The 21,627-nt window shown below is 45.1% G+C and overlaps 1 protein-coding gene across 1 annotated transcript in view; it reads left to right on the top strand.

Moving 5' to 3' along the window:
- Nucleotides 1–21,627, top strand: part of MYO7A (myosin VIIA) — a 141,298-nt gene that overhangs the window by 36,010 nt on the left and 83,661 nt on the right. The window contains exon 3 of the mRNA XM_014947114.1: nucleotides 21,446–21,559. Coding sequence (XP_014802600.1) covers nucleotides 21,446–21,559 — 114 coding nt within the window. The remainder of the gene's footprint in view (nucleotides 1–21,445; nucleotides 21,560–21,627) is intronic.

Raw genomic sequence — 21,627 nt, 5'->3', positions numbered from 1 at the left:
AGGATGTTACAATAGAGGGAAAAGCATAGTGGTATTTCTGTGCTGAAAGCTGGATGTTGGAGAATAAACTTGGAGCCACTTGTGATTGATTGGTGTTTGTACCACCCACGTGTTCAAAGCCCATCACCTCCAGGCAGGTATTATTACAAGAACCCTGAGCAGTGAAGTCTTAACAATCAGTGTGTATTTTTAGTCTCCAATAGCCTTATTTTTTTTTTAGGAAATACTCAGTTGTTTTTCATACAAACATCTTTAGTTCGTGAGGACTGGGTGTTAAAAGTCTATAAGGAATCTCCAAGTGGAGTCCCAGAAGTTATCAACAATAAATGATGCATTATTTTGGGATTAAAGCTTCTTATTATTACACAAGAAAAAACCCTAGCTCCCTAAAACCTTGCAGTTTTCAAAAAATTCTTCCGTTTCTTGTTGTCCCCAATAGTTTTGAGATAACTCTCCCTGAGGGTTCAGATGCTCAGCAGGTGTTGACAAATATCAGGGAAATAGGTTTGTGTATACCTTTTTTCTTGCTGTAAACACCTCTCTGTAGCATGGATAAGGTGAACAAGGATCCTTCCATAATGAAAGGAGGGAGGTTTCCCAGTTGTTAGCAGATACCGTTCTTTCTGAGGTCACTTTCTACCAGTTTACCCCATCTAAAGATCCAATCTGAGTCACACTTGAACCATGTTTCTCTCTGTGGTCCAAGGAGCTGCTGTTTATGGAGGTGCTTAATTGCAAGGAGCAGCAAAATCTGTATTTTGCTTCCTTCAGTTTTACGGAAAGATTTCAGAAGTACATCTTTACTGTTCCTGATCAGTATGACTTTCTAGAGAGCTTTCGCTCTCTGTCTTGTCCTTTCTTTATTATTCTTGAACGTGCACAACATTCTTATGGTCCTCCCTTCCCACCTCTTTTCCCCTGAAAATTTTCTCCAACAAGGTCAACCAAAAGAGCAAACCATCGCTCAGGCTAGATCTGCACAGAGCTTTTGGCCCTTGCAGCTTAGTTTTCCTGTCTTTACCCAGCTATAAATCCAGGAATTTTGAAGATGAACCTGTGGCATCAAAATGGTTCCCACTGGGATCTTCCTTAGAGGTTGGCTCTGGGCAGCTGAGCGTGGAGGAGAAAACGCAGAGAGCTCCTGCCCTGTGTCTTCCACCCAGTAATTCAGAAGAAAAGCCAATATTGTTCCCTAGCAGGGGCCTGCAGGGAGCCAAACTTATCAGCTTTAGTCACTAGCAAATTACTCATGGCAAGTCCATTTCTATGCACAAAGAAAAGGAAGAAGAAAAAGGAGGGCTTCCTAAATTCCTGCCCTGGCAGCCAGACAAGCTCGTTTGGCTCCGCAGCACAGCAGCAGCTCGTTCCTGCTTGTTCTGTCCTTTATTTAAAGCAGAGACGTTTTTTGAGCTGGAGTGGAGACCAGGAGGGTGTGGTGGCCCCAGCCGCAGATGACCACAGCCTGTTGAGGGGCACATCAATAGAGGGCTTTGCCGAGGTCACCGCTGTCCTGGTGGCAAATCACAAATATTTGCTGCTTGCCACATGGTTGTTTTTGCCAACTGCGTTTTCTCGCTCATGTTGGCCACCCTCATATCACCTGATCTTAAAGACAGGGTTTCCCAATGCTGCAAATTTCCTGCTGCTGGGCCAGACCCACAGAAATCAAAACCACTTGTTCCACTTCTCTGGGATAAAGTACGCTCGCAAAATTTAAATATTTCATGCAGGACCAAGTTCAGCATCCCACAAAGCTCGCCCACTAAACCAGGCTTGGCAGAAGATTGCATCTGTATTGCTGTGGTCTCCTGACCCTGTCCAGACCATGTGAAGAGCACTGTTGCTGTTGTGGGTTTCTCCCAGTCTTAGTGGGCCCCCAACCTGCTGCAGGAGTTATAGGGAAAGAAGTAAAAATAGGAGTGAAAAGAAACAGTGGAGGACTAAGCTAAGCAGATAAAGGATACCAAAGGATAGCCAAAAATTAAGGTCCTGAAGGATCGAGCACTGTCAACGTCTCAGGCTATAAAGCTCTTTCTAGTTCTACACCAAAGCACAGAAGGTGTCTCCAACTACTCTGAAGCTTTGCAGGAGCCAAGGCTTGGCCAGAAGATTCACCTCTGCTCTCCTGGCTCAGCAGAGCACCTCTCTGCTCTCCTGGTGGGGGCAACTCTTGGGGGCAATGCCAAAACCTTGCAGTTTCTCTGCAGCCATCCATTCTGCAACGGCTGTCCCAGCTCTGGCATTTCTTTGAGCATAAAACTCCCAGTTCAGCTTTGGCTTTAAACCTCACAAAACGAGTCTTACACGGATGAGACTTCACTTGATACATCCACATCATTGTTTTCTGAGGGTGTTTTGTGATTCCTGTTCTTGTGTCAGGACTGGCTTTTACCTAAAATTGTCATTTTCCCTTCTTGTCCCTTTCTCAGGTGTTTGTATAGAGAGCAATCACTTTCCTTCCTAGCCTTGGAATTGATAAAAATCCTACAAAACCCTTTTTTCCCCCCCCTTATAAAACAAGCCCTGCAGCCCTCTCGTGATGGTGGCAGCCCTTTCTGTACCTGCTCTAGCTTAATTTCTTCTCGCTAAGACCAGGATTTCACATTGCACTGCAGGTGAAAGGGATTTGTGCAGCTCGTTAATGAGCAGGAATAGGTTTCGTGACCACTGGCCTTTACAGAGACTTGGTTTGATGCTCCAGGAGGTGTTTTCCCCTCGGTGGGAGTAAGAATAGCAGAGGCCAGATTTTTAAATCTTTCAGTCCCTTCACAGGCATCTCCCAGCTGGGCTCTGCGAACACGAGTTTTACCTGGAGCTCACATACACTATTTGGGGTGTTATTGGATAATATGCATTCAGCTTTGCTAAGTGATTCGTTGAGCTACATATTTTGTTAGCAAGGAGGAAAAAAAGGGGGGGAGAAAAAACCCGACCTTATTGTAGGTGTTCTCAGGGCTGATGTGTAATCATGTTATTACAAAAAGCAAAGCGCAAGCCCTACTGTTTTGGTTTCTCTTTCTCATAAACACTGAATAATTTAAGTCTTCTCCCATTTATGCCTTGTATCTGTCTGATCTATGAGTCTGAGGCTTCCCTGGGTAGCTGTAAGGCAGCGCTGAAAAGTCCAGCACAAGCCAACCAAAGGGCACATTTGCATATAGATTGAAACATGAATCGTTGGGAGCCATTCATTAGTTGCAGCGCTCAAGACATTTGGCATTTTAACAGCTCTCTGCATCAGATCCTTTCCATCAAATTTATGGGACAATTAAAGTGCTGGGGTAGCTGCGTGCAGAAAAAGAAGCTGCAGGCTGGGGAGATGTTCTTGCAGTGCGATGGCTGCAGAATATAAATTGCAGGATGTCAAATAAAGGTAGAGAGAGCAATCTCAGCCCTGGTGTGGAGATACCCTGCCTCTTAAAGTGTCTGTCTGAAACGCACTCTTTGCTGTTTTTGATACCTTCGACAAGCTCTCAGGATCTATCTTCTCCAAAGTATAGGCAGTCAAACCTTCATTTGTTTGATCTCAAGATAGAGAAGGCTTGGAGTGAGCTTGGGTTATCCTCCTCCCTGTCTACTCTGCCCCATCTGGAGCACTGTGTCCAGTTCTGAATTCCCCCAGTTCCAGAAAGACAGGGAACTGCTGGAGAGGGTACAGCAGAGGGCTACAGAGATGATGAGGGGGCTGGAGCATCTCTCCTACGAGGAGAGGCTGAGAGACTTGGGTCTTTTTAGTCTAGAGAAGAGAAGACTGAGGGAAGGGCTCTGATCAATGCCTATAAATACTCAAAGGGTGGGTGTCAGGAGGATGGGGCCAGTCTTTTTTTCAGTGGTGCCCAGGGACAGGACAAGAGGAAAGGGGCACAAACTTGAACATAAGAAGTTCCATCTAAACGTGAGGAGGAACTTCTTCACTGTGAGGGTGGCAGAGCCCTGGTAAAGGCTGCCCAGAGAGGTGATGGAGTCTCCTTCTCTGGAAACATTCAAAACCTGCCAGAACACATTCCTGTCCATCCTGCTCTGGGTGGACCTGCTTTGGAAGGGTGGTTGGACTAGATGATCTCCAGAGGTTCCTTCCAAACCCATATCATTCTGTGATTCTGTGAGAGCTGTTGTACATGTGGGTGAGTTTAGTTTTGCTTTTTAAGAGGCAGAAACAAAATACCCAGTCAACAGGACATTCATTTGAGGATACAGGAAACTTCAAAGGGCTCAATAAAAAAAATTACGGTGAATTAATCTTGGAACCTTAGTTTTCCCCAGGGAAAATCTACATCCTTGGGGACAGCTCTTGCGTAGCAGTTCACATATCATCTCATCTTCTCTCTGTCAGAGCCCTTACAGCTGGGATTTAACTGGCTGAGACCTGAAGTCTGGAGCAAGAGAGACATTCAGCCCCTCAAACTGCTTCTTTCTCTTAAGCCCTCCTACTCATCATGGCCTCAAGTTGCACCACAGGAGGTTTAGATTGGATATTAGGAAAAATGTCTTCACTGAAAGGGCTGTTGAATCATCAAATCACAGAATGGTTTGGGTTGGAAGGGACCTTTAAAAGTCATCTAGTTCAGCCCCTCTGCAGTGAGCAGGGACATCTTCAACTAGATCAGATTGCTCAGAGCCCTGTCCAACCTGACCTGGAATATTTCCAGGGATGGGGCATCTCTCACCTCTCTGAGCAACCTGGGCCAGTGTATCACCACCCTCAGAGTAAAAATTTTCTTCCTCACATCTAGTTTAAATCTTCCCTCTTTGAGTTTAAAACTATTACCCCTTGTCCTATCACAACAAGCCCTAAAAGACACAACAAGCTAAAACCTTTGTCCTCATCTTTATTATAAGCCCCTTTTAAGCGCTGAAGGGCTGCAGTAAGGTCTTCCAGGAGCCTTCTCTCCTCCAGCTGAACAACCCCAACTACCTCACAGCAAAGGAGTTCCAGCCCTCAGACCATCTTTGTGGTCCTCTTCTGGACCCACTCCAACTTGTCAGGCACTGGAACAGGCTCCCCAGGGAAGTGGTTGAGTCGCCATCCCTGGAAGTGTTTAAAAGATGTGTAGACATAGCACTTAGGGACATGGTTTAGTGGTTGACTTGGCTGTGGTAGGTTACCAGTTGGACTCAGTGATCTTAAGGGTCCTTTCCAACCTAAATGATTCTATGATTCTATAACCTGACTCTGAAGAAGTTTTGCTGTTTGCATATGCTTTCTGTGAAGAAAATGCCTGTAGTGAATCTTTGACTTCACATGGCCATTGTGCACCAGCTGGTGGAGCAACCCCTTCTCAAGAGTGAGGTTCGGGGAGGGGGGTCAGAAATCCTTCATTCTCACCCACTCCCATCTCATCCAGCACAAGGGCTGATTTCCCTTGGTCCTCCCTTTATTGAGCCTCTGATTACTATTTGTAATGGGAGGAAGGATCTTTATCCCAGCCATGGAACAGAGCAGAGCAAAACGTTTACCCAGGGAGGTGGTGGAGTCACCATCTCTGGAGGTATTTAAGAAACATGTAGATGTGGCACTTCAGGGCAAGCTCTAGTGCCCAAGATTGTTGGGTTCGGTGGGGTTTTTTGTTGTTGTTTTGGGGGTTTTTTGTGTGTGTGTATGGTTGGACTCAATGATCTCAAATGATCTCAATGATCTCCCTTCCAACCATGAAGATTCTGTGATTCTGTGGTCTCTGTCCTGTCCCATCCCCTCCCTGCTCACCCACCTCCCTCTCTCAGCCTTTCTCTTCTTCCCACATTGTCCACAATTTCACCAAAATCATATGATTTACAAGTACTTTAAAAAACTCTGAACATAATCTATTGTTTCTTACTTATTGCTGTTATTTTAAATCAGATAGGTTCTCAGATGTGATATAGGGAGTCACAATTTAAAGGATTTGGGTAGAAGGTGGACATTTAAGCCAACAATGGCTGCTGTAAGAAATGTTTGTGATATGGCATCCTCAGTGGAGTGTGGGACCATGCTATTAATCTGCTCTTGGTGTGAATGGCTGTGCAAGCAGGCAGGCGGCTCAACCTGTTTGAGGTGACCTTCCTCTTCATCAAATTCCTCATGCAGAACTGGAAACCATTCAATAGCGAGGCATTAAAAAGGAAGCCCTCAACATTTTACAGATTTGGGGTCACAGGCACATCTGATGTACACTAGTGAAAGACTGAACCCTTTATGGTGTAAAAATCATCCCTTTTCAAGCCACAGCATCATTTAGTAGCACATTGTAGGTTCCCCCCCCCCCCCAAAAAAAAAGCAACTTAGCTCTGTCTTTCTGCAATCAGGTTCAAGTAGGTGTGAGCAGCTCCTGGGGCCCAGGGCAAGGAAAGTAATAACAGACCTTTTCAATAGCACAAATTGAAAAATGGCATTTCTTTCTCGGGAGAAAGTTGAGCTGGGAGTGCAGAGAATATCCGCTGAGGTGTCATTGCCTGCTCAATAAATAAAATAATTTTATTGGAATTAGAAGCTGACTTTGAAGACAGAATTCCAATGAGAATGTCAAAACTATATGCTCCGTGTTAGTCTTTAGCCAAAATCAAGTGCTTTCATGAAAATCTTTGTTTATATGATTTTCCTGTTGCATTTTAGGTTTTGGTGAAATGGCATTCTCTAAGGAAGATTTCCAGGAAGAATGTTGCAGGAGTAAATTTATTTTTAGATGTTTTATAAATGTGACCAAAACAGAAGGAGGATTTGAATGTTTACTGGAATACACATAAGGAGACTGTTTTTTTAAAAAAGAAATCTGTTTAAGAGCAGAGAAAATTCAATACTGTGAGTGCGATAGCACAAGACACACTGGTAAGCCAGCTGGCACTTTAAATACCTCTACTGGGGCTTTCAACAGTGGTGAAATGAGATGAATAAGTGTGGACTGGGACTTGGGAATTGGGAATTTGTATTTTGTATTTCTATTGTGCCACTCCCACGTATATTTGCAGATATTGCTGTAGTGGTCAGCAGCACTGACTGGCTCATGCAGGGGTTGTGCATCAGACTGCTGCAATGTAGGGGAAATGCCTTTTCCCTGTTGGCCACATCTATGGAGATCAGAGTTTTGCAAATGTAAGAAGGTGAGACAGTGGATCAGTTCTCCTCTCCTTCCCAAATCACCCTTGCTTCCATCCACACATCTCCTCTGGCTGAGGAATGCAGCTGCTTTCTTGCACTGGGGAAAGGTCAGTCTTAAAAGTTTGCAAGGATTTCATCCTCCCTTAGGCAATTTTGTGAAAGGAGAAAACTTCACCAGCTATAAACTATGAGGAGTTTTGTTCCTGAACAGAAGTTATTATAAAATTCTGAACAGAGCTACAGTGTACTGAAGTAGGGGACATATATAAAATGACCATATTTGTTCAGACTCAGGTCCGTCCCATCTGGTATTCTGTCCAAACTATCTGTGAACACCAAGGGACAAGCATAGTGTCAGTTCCTCAGAATATGTTGGTCCGTCCCATCTGGTATTCTGTCCAAACTGTCTGCTGGTGAACACCAAGGGACGAGTAAGCATACAGTGTCAGTTCCTCAGAATATGTTCCTATCCTTCAGCTGATTTCCTGCCCTCCACCTATGAGCTTTCAGTTTGGGGATATTCCAAGCTTGATGTGATGTATTTGGTTATCAGTCACTAATGCAGCTCCCTTCCAAGTGCTTGTCCAACTTTCTTACTTCTTGAGATGTCCTATCCACCTCCATTGCTTTTTTTGCTGAACCTAGTCCTTGATGACTTTGGTTGGCTTCCCCTTACTTTTGGACTGGAAGTGTATGTTAAAGAAGTACCTCTGTAGACTTGTCCACTCTGCTCCAGGCATCCACATGGGCCACTGGTGAACACAGGATGGTCTTTTGGTGTGCCTTAACCTTACACACCCATTTTCATGTTCTGCCCAAGGCAATTCCACTAACATCCCCACCCTTATACCAAGAAGATGCCCTCCATCCTTTCCCTGGAGTCCCTTTAGCAGAACCTAGGAGAAAAAGAGGTGGACTTATTTTCCATGCAGAAGAAGAAGGAGCAAAATACTGCTTGTATTTAAAATTGGGAAAAATGGCTATCTGGGACAGAGCCTTGCCAGTGATTTGCACACCACAACTCGGAAGCCTTTTGTGCAGCCAGTGTGAATGCAATGTGAGCAATTTATGGGCATCTCCTGCCACCCAGCCAGACGTTTTATTGCCAGCACCATTGCCGGCAAATGACTCTTAAGGTCAACACATTGCATTTTCACGATCTGCAAATCACTTTGTAAAGGCATTTTACTGCCCCTTAACCCCATAAAATGGCTAGATTCGGTGCAAGGCAGACAGGCAGCCCTTTCCCATTAAAGGAGATGCTTGAAGTTAAACAGCATTTGCATCCAGCAAAACGCAGTGGAGGCATTAACCATATTTCCAGGCTGATACTCTTTCAGACCATTCCTTACAGAAACATAGGCATAATTAATACATCTATGTGATAATACTCTCACAGTCTCAAAATCAAGGCTATATGGCAATTTTGATTTCCTCAAAACAAGTCTAAAAGTCATGAGTGTTCTGCGTGTGAATTAATTTCCCTTTACATGGTTTGGGTTTTCACATGAGCACCAGCCATCTTCCTGCTGGCAATTTATGGGCATCTCCTGCCACCCAGCCAGACGTTTTATTGCCAGCACCATTGCCGGCAAATGACTCTTAAGGTCAACACATTGCATTTTCACGATCTGCAAATCACTTTGTAAAGGCATTTTACTGCCCCTTAACCCCATAAAATGGCTAGATTCGGTGCAAGGCAGACAGGCAGCCCTTTCCCATTAAGGAGATGCTTGAAGTTAAACAGCATTTGCATCCAGCAAAACGCAGTGGAGGCATTAACCATATTTCCAGGCTGATACTCTTTCAGACCATTCCTTACAGAAACATAGGCATAATTAATACATCTATGTGATAATACTCTCACAGTCTCAAAATCAAGGCTATATGGCAATTTTGATTTCCTCAAAACAAGTCTAAAAGTCATGAGTGTTCTGCGTGTGAATTAATTTCCCTTTACATGGTTTGGGTTTTCATATGAGCACCAGCCATCTTCCTGCTGCTGGACCATGCTAGGCACATTGCAAACCTGCAATAAAAACAGAAATTTGGTTCCAGGAGTAACATTTAGCAAAACCCACTGCTGGACCATGCTAGGCACATTGCAAACCACAATAAAACTGAAAATTTGGTTCCAGGTAACATTTAGTAAAATGCATTTGTAATGTGTTTGTAATGTGACCTTTTTCATCGTAAAGCAGATAAAATGTGAGACAAAACCACTTTGGAGACCACATCCTCCTAGGCAAACTGTGCAGCATGTGCAGAATGGACTATTTGTGTAATAAAATGCCCACGAGAAAAATAAGAAGTCCCAAGAATACAGGAATTAGTTGTTGTCCCCAAAAGCATGCAGAGCTTATTTCTTTTATGGTTTCACTCTTCTAGCTACCAGAGCTCAGGACACCCATACAAAAGTGCAATCCCACTGGCACTCTTACTAGTTACCATTCCTTGATAATTTCATGTAAGAAATAGGACCAACTTGCTTTATCGGGCTGTGGCTACTGTTTTTTTTAATGGCTGCTGATTATTTGGTGGGACCTGGATTTTGAAGCAAGTTTCTGGGTTTGTGTGTGAAAAAAGGACTGATGTTCAGGTTCTGGCTTCTGGTCGTTCTCTGAAAGCCAAAACTCTTCAGTATGTGTCCAACGAGCTCCAAACCGTAGCTGTAAAACTGTCCCAAGCTCACAGTTTGAAGGCCTCCACAGTGCACACCTCTACCTATCCTGATCCAACGAGGCAACCGACTTGGGTCTGCCAACTACAATAGTGATGATTGTCCCTGTCTCTATCATCTTGTGCCAACATAAACACTCAACTTTTTCTCTTTTTACAACCTCAAGGTTAGGGTTTGTCTAGCTGGGCTTGCTGACTGGTTCCTTCAGACCTTAATGAACATGGTTGGCCCCTGGGGTCCCTACCTTCTTCCAGAGCCTTCTGGAATTCCACACCTTTCACAGCCCAGCTGTGATGGTGTGAAATTGGGGATTAAAATGCACACTCTGTCATTCCTCATCCTGCTTCAGGTACTATTAGCATGAAAGTGGAATTGAAACCCATGGAGAAGACTCCTGATGCACTTGGTAATTCCAGAGAGTTACAGCAGATGGGGCTGGTATTGTGCTGCTGGGATCCCATGGCTCTGCTCTGCAGCTGGTCCACCTCCTCCCTCAGAGGGACCCACCACCAGCAATTTGGGAAGCTTTCCAAACAAGGTGGGCAAAGGGGCTTGAAGAATCCGGGCAAGTGGCTGCAATTACCAACCTGCTCTGGCTTTCCAATTCAAGGGCAGTCTTGCATGGAGCCAACCCTGGGGTCTACCAAACCCATGAAGCAAGCAACGGAATACGGATGATCTTGCTGGGTTTTAATAAATGCTAGTAGGATTCTTTTTGTTGTCTGTTTCCTGATGACAGAAGCATCCAGGTTCCCAAGATTTCATGTTCTCAGGATTTTTTTGACATCTGGGAGTATCTTTTCTCTTTTTGGAAGGATGCTACTTGTATCGCAGCATCTCTACATCCTCGTGGTTGGTGCCTAGGGGACAAATACCAGTATCAAGATGTATTGGATTGCATCACAAGCATTGCCAGCTTGATTTTTTCACTTTCCATTATGCTTTCTCCTGCCACTCATTCCTCTCAGGAACTGGCTTTTCAAACACAGCCCTGGAGCAGTTTGCTTCTCCCTTAAGCAGTCGTATCGCAAACTCCCTCAAGATGCTATTGACTGAGCTGCAAACTAACCTTCCTCCAGACCCCCTCGCTCTCCTCAGTAACCAAGACAACCCTCAGTGGATAAGCAAAGGCAGCATGTAAAAAGGGCAGTGCTGCTCAGATCCAACGTGGCAGTGAAGAAAAAGCAGCATTACTCCCCTTTCATTCAGTATTTCGGAAGATGAGACACGATATTTTATATGATAGGGCTTGTCTAGACATATCAGTGACATTTTGGCTAATGCATACCCTTAGCACAGACGTGTTTCTGCTGGGAAAACTGCATTTACATGGCTATAGATCACTCCTATATGGGAAAATAATACATTTTTACTAGTTCTAAGCCCTTTGCACTGAGTCTGCATTTCTGCTTATGCAGAAGTAGCTGTGCAGATTACAGTAGTCTCACATCTATTTGCAACACAGGAACTAATTGCAGACAGATCTCAGTGAGGTTGTGAAAAGGCAGGGAGGAGGGGAAGAATCATAGAATGAATCATAGAATCACAGAATGGTTTGGGTTGGAAGGAACCTTAAAGATCATCAAATTCCAACCCCCTGCCATGGGCAGGGACACCTCCCACTAGAGCAGGTTGCTCAAAGCCCCATCCAGCCCGGCCTTGAATGAGGACCCTGAAGTAAAGAAAGGAAGCAAAAAGAATCTTCCCAGACCGTGAAATATGAAGCTGAAACTCTGAAAGAGAATTTGACAGGTTGCATATGAAAAGTGAAAGAGATTTTTATCACAGAGGGTGGAAAAATTCCTGTTTTGTTTCCCCAGGAATAATATCAGGTAAAACAATTGAATTCATGTGGATGCTTTTATGCTTCTTTGAACAGCCTTTCTGAGCCAAGATGAAAAACATCCCTTCCAATTTACATTTCTGCGTATGATCTTTTTTATTATTATTTTCCCCCTTCATCAGTAGCGTGCATTGGAATTCAAACCGTGTCCTTTTCGTGAATTGTTCTGATCTTGAAAAGGCTGTGTGCCTCAGAGGCAGAAAAATGTTGGGTGGAAATACCTGATTACCTCCATCTGCTGCATCGTTCCATAGCTCTCATGCTCATCAGCTGGGACTCTTCTTTCATGAATCAAATCAAACAGCTCTCTGCCTTCACTGCAGGAGTAAAGCCTCCATCAGCACCATCTTTGGTGATGCTACAGCAAATACCTGCTCCACTACCATGGTCCTGCTGCTCTCCCTGCTCCTTCAATTTGCTGGTTGCCAGATGAGCCACTTCAAGGGCTAAACCAGTGAAATATTTTGCAAAAAAGTGTTGCTGCTGGGTTCAATCCCTGAGCTGGTTCACCTTGGGATCAAATCAAAGTATGGAATGGGAGCACGCAGTTTAGCTGTATTGTTTGGCCATAGGGACTGGCTGGAACCAGCATCCCTCCCTAATTGTGCTCAGAGAGGGAGATGGCATTCCCTTAATCCCATCTTCCCAAAACTTGATATGCAGAATAATATGCATTTAAAGGAAAATGTCCAAAATCTTTGCTTCTGGGTGGATAAGTAAAAGTGGTTTCCATCATGCCTCCTACTGCAGACTGAGGGGCTCTTAGCCACATCCTCATCTGTGGGATGGGGGTAACTGTTTTTGGCAGATTTAGAGTGGATCTGAGAGATCCCAGTCTGGTACCAGTGCAACCTCTCTGCTGCCAGGACCTGAAGTAGTATGTTTTGGTCTAAAAGTACTAAATTACATGCTCCCATCCTAAAGCGCTCCCCCTCCCCAAGTCCTCCTGGTTTTAATTTTCCCCTCTCTACTTTCCCGGATTTGTGTGTCTTATGATTCCTCTGTCGTCTCCTTTTGGATTTCTCCTATTTGCATTTAGGACAGGACCCCGCCATGGGGCTAAAAGGCTCAGTCTTCATTTCCTGTTCCACTTCTGCGTCTTAGCAGATTTTTTTCAATCACATCCCGAGCGGTGGCCATCAGCTTTTTGCCTGAGACCTGGGTAGGGAGGGCTCTGGCACCGGCGTTTGGGTGGGTGACACCCAGGGCCAGCCTAATCTGCTTGAAACGTCAACGGATTGCCGGATTCTCCGCTTCGCCCGTGACGGTAATGCCGTAGGAATGGCGGATTAAAATCTTCTATCTCCGTGTTTGCCTGCACGATTAAAACCCACCCCTGAGCCGGGATGTCCCAAGCAGCCAACAACAATCTCCTTGCCAAAAGCCAGAGACGAGGTCAGACATTGTGGGGAGCTGAGCCTTGTTGTGCACTGCACTGGATTGCACACCTGCAATTAAATCCATCCCCATTAAATCCATCATTATTGATCCCGGAGCTTTTGACTACCCCTCAGCACCAAATGTGAAAATGTTGGGACAGGTGCCATGTTTGTAGGTTGTTTTTTCCCTCCCGTCAGTATCGGAGTTACAGGATGAGCGAGTGGTGCATTGATTATTGAATTATTTAGTGATTCCTCTAGCATCTCTGCCTCTGCTTCAGAAAGCCTTTGTGTGTAGCACGTTACCTTGGCTGACAGCTGGTGCCTGATGTGCTACGAGAAATTTGGAAGAGAATCTTATTTATTTATGAAACAGGAAAATTATTAGGGTTACTGACTGCCAGCAGGTGTGTTTCTTGCACGCAACGCTTGTTGTTAAGTAGAAATTCAAGCTTTTTCTTCCTTTCCCACCTTTTCTTGATGCCGGTGGCAACTGCACAGTGCAAAATGAGTACAAAGAACAGAGATGAGCAGTCCGAGTTCTCCCCTGGGTGTCACAGCTGTGGATCCAGGAGAAACTCTATTAAATTGAGCAGGGTACACGCGTGTAACGGAGAGCTGAGTTGAATTAGATAGGTGATATCTAGAGCTGAGATGTGGTTTTAGTAGAGCACAGACGTTATACTGATCAAAGGATTCAGGTAACTGTTGGAAGTCTGAGCCATCATAATATGCTGTGCTGCGCCAATATGTTTAGATTTCGGTCTGGTCTCCAAATGATATTGAAATTTGGAGCTGGGGGAATGCCTGTGTTTGCACTGGTGTTTGTGTGATTTTCTGCTTCGAAGATGAGCAGTAAGGAAATAAAGGGCTCAGCTTGGGTCTGGCTCTCCAGAGACCTGGGTATGTAGTTGTGCTTGTTTCCAAAAAAAAAAACAAAACCCCCAAAATAAGCTGCATAAACAGGTTGTCTTACATGAATTTTCAGAGATATGGCCCACAGATCCCATTTGGCCCATGCGGTGCATCGACAGCCATTCTGCAGGGCATCATCTTTCCTATTTTAGAAAAGTAAGTTTAGTGCCTCTGGGAGTAATTGGTAGAGCACAGCTGACCTGAGCCCACCAACAGCCTCTGACAACCAGTGATTTTCCATATCCTTCAGTAATTTCCCTAAATATCAGCCCTTAGGGCCCCCCATGCGAGGGGTAGGAGCCACCTTGGCTAGCTTTGGACACCTATACTGTAGATTTCTACCTCCAAACTGGCCTCTTCACACACCCCTTTAGGTCAGTATCATCTGACCTAGTTTAAATAACTGATTTATGCAGAGGTGACCATAGGAGTGCCTCTTTCTTTCCCTTAAAGAATAGAATAGAATAGAATAGAATAGAATAGAATAGAATAGAATAGAATAGAATAGAATAGAGAGTATTTCAATTGAAAGGGACCTACAATTATCATCAAGCAAAGATCTGGGTGTCTTGCTCAGAGGTGGATACATGCACTGGGTTAATTGAGTCCCACCTGACCTGTCTCACTGAATAATTCAGTTTTCAGTGATAGCTGCAAAACAACCAGCTCAAGAACACCCTCCTCAGCCCTGGCAGGGTCTGGTGCATTTTCTTTGGGTCTGAAAAACAGGCTGGGTCAATGAAACCTGAGCTTTCATTAAATAAGATGGTTCACCTGCTGTGAGGGTGGTTCCTGCAGGTGGTATTTCCCTTTTTTCTCCAGCAGTGAGGTCCACACCACCACGGTAGCACTTAATGGGAGCTCAGGTCTCAGCAGCAGCATAAACCTATTGCCTGGGTCACATCAGTTCCTCAGGATAAGCATTTGCCCCTTACTATGTGTGTGCATGACGCGTGTCACAGCAGGAACCTTGATCTCAGCTGTGCCTGCTGCTGCAGAGGTGTAGTAAATCATCAGATCAGGGTCCAGCATGGCTCTTCGGGCTCATACTTCCATCTCTGCCATGAAGATTCTAACGTTACCCCGGGGAGCCGTAATCTACACCGGATGGTATTGCTGATGGGCTGCCAGCCAGCTGAAGGTTTGTTTTCCTCCATCGTGTCCCTCCCCTTATTGTCCTGAGTGTGTGTGTTTGTTTCCCACATAAGGCATAGCACGTTCTCTTAGAAAAAAAAAAGCATGCTGATAGGAGGCTTGGTGCTGTTGCTCTGCCCCTTTGATGCATGCAGAAGGGAGGCTGGTTTCCAAGCCGGGTCATCCCTTCAGAGGGATGGGGTTTCCCGTCGTTTCCAGGTGGCAGCACGCTCAGGCCATTCAGACAGACAGCCCTGCAGTCACCAAGGGCTTCTGGCTGATGCACGTGACTCCGTCTAATGAGTCCCCAGAAGATCTGCTAGCAGAGGAGCCATGCGAAAAATAGGCAATGGAAATGTGTGGAGTTACAGACCTTCAGCAGCCCCAGCAGCAGGGAAAAAATTAGCACACTCCTGTAATAGGACTGCAGAGACTGGATTCACCCTCCGGGCTTCCATCTTCTGCTTTGGCCCAAGGATAACCTAGGGCAAATCATTCCACACCTCTGCTCCTTGGTTTACTCTTTGGCAGCACGTGGGGATGCACAGCCTCAGGAATGGGGTACAGGGTGTAGCTGAGCAGTGATGGCAGTGTCTGCTCCAGTGCCAAGAATGAGATAAATACATTGGCTGCTCTTTCTCTGATCTGCTGCTCCCATACCACTCCAGTTACTGTGGTGTGGCAGTGGGGGAAGTTGTGGTGATGAGCAAAGAGCATCTGTAGGACCCAGATCAAATCCAAAGAGCCCATTTCATGGGTCCCTTTATATACATTTATTTCATAGCATCACAGAATCACAGAATGGTTCAGGTTGAGAGGGATCTTAAAGATCATCCAGTTCAAAGCCCCATGCCATGGGCAGGGACACCTCCCACCAGACCAGGTTGCTCAAAGCCCCATCCAGCCTGGCCTTGAACACCTCCAGGGATGGGGCAGCCACAACTTCCCTGGGCAATCTGGGCCAGGGTCTCACCACCTTCACAGCAAAGAATTTCTTCCTAATATCTAGTCTAAGTCTTCCCTCTTTCAGTTAAAAACTGTTACCCCTTGTCCTATCGCTCCACTCCCTGATCAAGAGTCCTTCCCCATGTCTTCTGTAGCTCCCTTTACGTATTGGAGCTACTATATGGACTCCAAGGAGCATTCTTTTCTCCAGGCTGAACAACCCCAAATCTTTCAGTTTGTCCTCATAGGAGAGGTGCTCCAACCCGCTGATCATCTTCGTGGCCCTTTATTTAGTCCTTCGTTCCACATGCAGCCTGTCACCGATTATTAGCTTTGATTGGACATTTATCTTGTACTTTCTAGGCAAGCTAAAATGCAGTCATTTACAGAACCGTGTGTTCAGGTCACACTGTAGGTAGACATCTCCTATGAGATTGTTATATTTGACCTGTGTCTCCTTCTCCCTGCATTGCTGTTGCATTTCACGGACATTTTTGCTTGCTCCTTTGGTAGACTGTAGACATCCATCTTAATAATCTCTAACTTGCCTTCTTATCCAGGAGACTCAACATCGTCCTTAAATCACCCGCGCAGCCACAAGAATTAGACACCTTATTGTTTCAGGGCTTTGTAATATGGCTTAACCTACCAAGTTATTAATCCATTATCTGTTCCTTGGGCAAAGATTTCCTCACTGGGTACATAAGTACCCAGCAGTTGTCACTGCTGTTCCCTGATGAGCAGAAGGAGCTCGGTATGAGTTTGATATACCCATCATGTCCTTGATTCTGCGTACATCAAGGGGACCTATAAAGCCTTTGTTCCTCTAGACAACTTTCCACCAAGAATATGTCCTCTGCAGCACAGACAAAGGGATTCAAAATCTCATGGAATCAAGGCATGAGTAGAGTTTTTCATTAAAATAGTGATCAATGAGAATGGCATGCAAAGCTTAGCAGCTGCACCACTCTCCACCACTACCTAGTTGCTGGTATGTACAAATGATACCAAGTTAGATCCAGAATTTCCGTGGAACAGACTGGGGCCTTAAATTCTCTAAATGAGCAGAAAAGCCTTTTCTAGGTGAAAATGAGAAATCCCAACTGTATCTAAGACAGGACAGGAAAAAGCAAATTTGGGGTGACTGTAAGATGTCTTGTGTTCTTCTGCTTGGGCAAGAAGCCCTGAATTAGTCCTTACAACAACAGTCCTCCCTGCACAGAAGGAGAGATTGCAGAAGTGGGTCTGTAGAGCAGCCAGTGAGACCTTGTTATCTCTGTGGCCCTCGTATTTAGGACATTTTCATCCACAGGGTCTCCTCTCACCTATAGGCACAGAGGCTGTGCTGCTCTCAACACCTTCCACTCAATTATTTAAAATTCAGTTGCTATGGATCTACTCAAGGCGATCAGTTTAAAGAAAATGCAGATGGCCTCTGGTTTTGAGTTCCCGCTGCGCTTTGGTTAATTTGGTATGTAAAGGTATTAGGTTAATTAAATGCCATGTGTTGCATGGGGACTGACTGCATTTGTGGATTAATAAGTTCCCGAGTGTGTCCTGTGCTGAAAGTCCTCAAGCTGGCAGATGGTTATTTCACTGAGAAAGGAAGGTAAGGGACAGAAGTCAAGAGGGAAATGAAGAGGTTTCCATTTAATGCTGCAGGCATTTTCCCAGAACGGGTGGTTGCAGTGTCCTTCAGGTCTCCAACCAGGTATCACTCCTTACTGGAAGAATTTAAGTGAAGAGAAGCAGAGTTGCTTTGAGACTCCTACAGCACCAGTTCTATGGAGGAAGCATCGTAGACCACCAGTGGAGGACCATGGCTGGTGCGTGGAAAGTTTTCTGCTAGGAGAAGATCTTTACCAAGAGGCATATTGTGAAACAGGTCAGAGGGTGTCCTGCAAGCAGCAGGTATGGTCACGCTGGAGGTCTAAAGCAAACCGACCACAGCTTCCTGGCATTCATGGTGGGATACACGTAGAAAGCAGAGAAAGGGACAAGTACTGCTGCAAGATTTTGGAGATGTTGAAGAAGAAGAAAGTCGTTTTCATGCAACCATGCGCTGAGGTGGTGGACGATCAGGAGAGAGACCAGGGCAAATGGACACTACTCCGCAATGTCAACCAGGCCCTGAAGCCCACAACCATTTTAGCGGTAAGATAGGGGGTCCCAAGCTCTGAGCATGGCTGGGAGCTTTCAGGCCACTCTGAAATTGGTCTTGCTGTTTGATGGGGTCCTCATACTGCTTGTGCCAGCTTCTCTCACCTTCCTCCTGTGTCTTTGTTTCCCCACAAGCACTGCAGTTCCCCTGTGGTGCAACCTTCTCACTCTTTACATTTGGAAGCTCCTCCTAAAGATCCTCTTCATGAGTTGTGTTGATCTGTGTGTGCACCCATGGTGGAGTTTCCCCCTGTTGCACTGCTGTTTGGTTGCCACTGCCCATAGCTTGTGAGGTCCTGAGGGTCCCAAAGGGTTTGAAAGGACATAAGCACCTAGCAGCTGCATTGAGGAGGAAGAGTTGGACCACGTTGATACTGTAAAGTGACTGGTGGTATCCTCACTTCTCCAGTACTCTGTCGTGTGTCTTGGAAAATAAACTGCATCAGTCCAGGCATAAGGAAGGTTATACAACTGATAAGCCAGTCTGCCCAAGATGGTTAATGCATGAATCACCCCGATTTGTCCTGAAATCCCCAATATATCTGCTGCTTTTGGGGCTGATCTGAAGGAAGAATTGTATCAGAGTTCCATGGGGTTTATATCAAATTCATTAAAGTCAGGGAAGGAAATAGGTCGACACTCTTAAGAAGTGATGTTATTTTTTAACCCTCCCAGATCTTTCTGAGCTTACCAGCTTAGCCCATCCCATAAGACTTCCTTTTTTTCACCAGTATTAAGAAATACACTTTAATGCATTTAGAAAGAGCATTTTAAGGGGACGAGCACTCTGTGCATTAGGCAGGCAGAGCACAGGGGCTGTATCAGTGGTAGTGCAGTATCAATTTACCTTGGGGAGAGCAGGCTGCTTTTTCATCCCAGCTGTGTGATAGCAGAACATGTGAAGCAGGCTGCTTTTACAGCTATTCAAAATTAGATATTTATTTTAAAAAAAAACAAAACAACAAAGCAACAGCATTACAATTCCTGTTTTCTTGATTGAGAGGAATATTTGCGCAGCTGCTGAGGTGTCAGAGGGGCTTTCTGCTGAGCAGGGGCTGAGCAACCTGCCTGTTTACAGCTATTCAAAATTAGATATTTATTTAAAAAAAAAACAACAACAAAACAACAGCATTACAATTCTTGTTTTCTTGATCGAGAGGAATATTTGCCCAGCTTCTGAGGTGTCAGAGGGGCTTTCTGCTAAGCAGGGGCTGAGTAACCTGCCTCTTCTCTTGCTAACACCTTGATCGAGTTACCCACCCGGTGCATGAATTTGCCCAGCTAAGCAGCGAGGATAACAGTGCTGCACACTCTGAAATGCTTTGAGAGTCTTGGATCAAAGGAGCTAAGAAATAAATATTAATATCATTGGATTTATAATGTACTCGTGCATGGCTTACTGCATTCATTAGTTTGGGTTTGGTTTTTTTTTCCTTTTTAACTGAGTTGTGGGATGTGGGTGTAAGGCAGTTAATGAGAAAAAGATCTGAATATAATATTTTTATGAGGTGGGTAAAGATACTTATAACAGTGCTGTAGCACAACCCTCTGAGGAAAAGAAAACCCAAACTAAGGGCTGGATCTTCAGCCCGTGTAAGCAGGATGACTCTATTGGTATCCTGGGTGAAACCTATCAATCAACTTCCAAGGGTGGAGTCTACCATAAAGTGAAAACCCAAACTAAGGGCTGGATCTTCAGCTCCGTGTAAGCAGGATGATTTTGTTGGTATCCTGGGTGAAACCTAGCAATCAGCTGCCAAGGGTGGAGTCTACCATAAAGCAGCTGGGGACTCCTCGTGTGTAGTATTTCTCCATGTGTGGGTCCCTGGGTGTAGCCTTACATCCCTGTGGCACTCACAGGTTGGTCTCTCTCAGAATTCCTGGTGAGCGATGACTTGGATGGTGAACGTTTCACCACGTTTTGTATTGCTGGATGTCTCCAGTTCCCACTGCCCAGACTGGAATTGAAGGTTGTTCGTCAGCCCGTTGGGTCAAATCAAATCTATAATTGCTCTGTCCACAGCAATGGTGGATAGTGGATGCTCAGGAAAGGAATTATATCACAGTACATGCAAAGTGATCCCTCTTCTTTTTCACCTTCCCTTCTCCCAGTGTTTTTTCAGGACTTTCAAAGGTAGATCTTGCTTTTGCGTTCTGCTTAACAGGTACAAGAGGAGCTGGCCCCCAGGAACGTGGCATTAGGTGGGGCTACAAGTTCATAATATTAAACTCAGACACATGAAAACGTACATTTGCTCATGCCTGACAATAATTTGATGAGGTGACTCCCAATTTTAGTACCTCTTCACAGTGAGATGAGGGGTGGAAAATAATTGTGCTTTGTTTCAAAGAGCATGGGCCCCACTTTTGAGTTGTTTTGGGGTCTACTTCTGCATTGAGGAAATCAGCTTCTTTAATAGCCCTTTTGGCATTCACGTAATTTAATATCCACAGTGCTGATGAGCAGATAGTCTCTGGCCAGCAGGACTGACTAGAGGTCTTATAGGATCACCAGTGGCATGGAGTGAGTGGATAGGGGTCAACTGCTTGCTGTGTCTTCCAAAACAAAACGAAAGAAGTCTCAAACGAAAGAGGTGATGCATTTGAAGCATGTAAAAGGGCACAGCTTTCCATGCTATTTGTAGCTAAACTCTTCCTTTGAGATTACGGATGCTAAAACTTTGCACAGCTTCAGGAAGCAACTGCTTTATCTATCTAAATTGTGAGTAATGCTCACAATAGGTAAATTCCACTGAGAAGGATTAAATGTAAAGAGCCCACCTACAACCCACTGTAGCTGAGAGACCTCCTGAAGAAATATCTGTCTGTGTCTCCGGTATGTTCTAAACCCTTTAGACATACCCTTTTAGCAGTTTCCAAGATAGGGGAATGTATATTTGACAGTCGTTATCTGCAAGGAAAAAAAATTGCCACAGCCTCCAGACAAGGCTTTCCAGAGCTGAAACCCATCTCCTAAGGATGACTTTATAGGCTTGTGCATTGCACAGAGGGAAACCTCTACCTCGGGGGGGGGTTCTGCCTGTATCACCTGCTTTCTGGATGCAGTCTGTGACCAACAACCACCCAGGAGCTCATGAAACAGAGACATATAGTGTATGCTGTGTGGGACATGCACTATGAGTATGACCTTGCAGAGGGTTTCCTAGGCATCTGTGAAAAATGGACAATTTCAGGTTTGCAAAGGAAGTCATTTGACTTGTACCAGTGACTTGGGTACAAAACATCAGCAACTCATATCCCAAGGGATGTTGAACCTTCTGCAGCCCTGAGTGTAACTGTCCTCTCTTTGATTCCAGGGGGATTATGTGTGGATGGACCTCAAAACCGGACGGGAATTCGACGTCCCCATTGGAGCGGTGGTTAAACTGTGTGACTCTGGACAGATCCAGGTTGTGGATGATGAAGGCAATGTACGTATAAAAGGTTGTGATGACCTTTCTTCAGGTCTATGGGCCTGGCTAGGCCAGGGCTCATAGGG

The sequence above is a fragment of the Calidris pugnax genome, unplaced genomic scaffold (genome assembly GCF_001431845.1).
Source record: "Calidris pugnax isolate Ruff unplaced genomic scaffold, ASM143184v1 scaffold121, whole genome shotgun sequence".
Taxonomy (NCBI): domain Eukaryota; kingdom Metazoa; phylum Chordata; class Aves; order Charadriiformes; family Scolopacidae; genus Calidris; species Calidris pugnax.
This window is presented reverse-complemented; position numbering and strand designations above follow the sequence as displayed.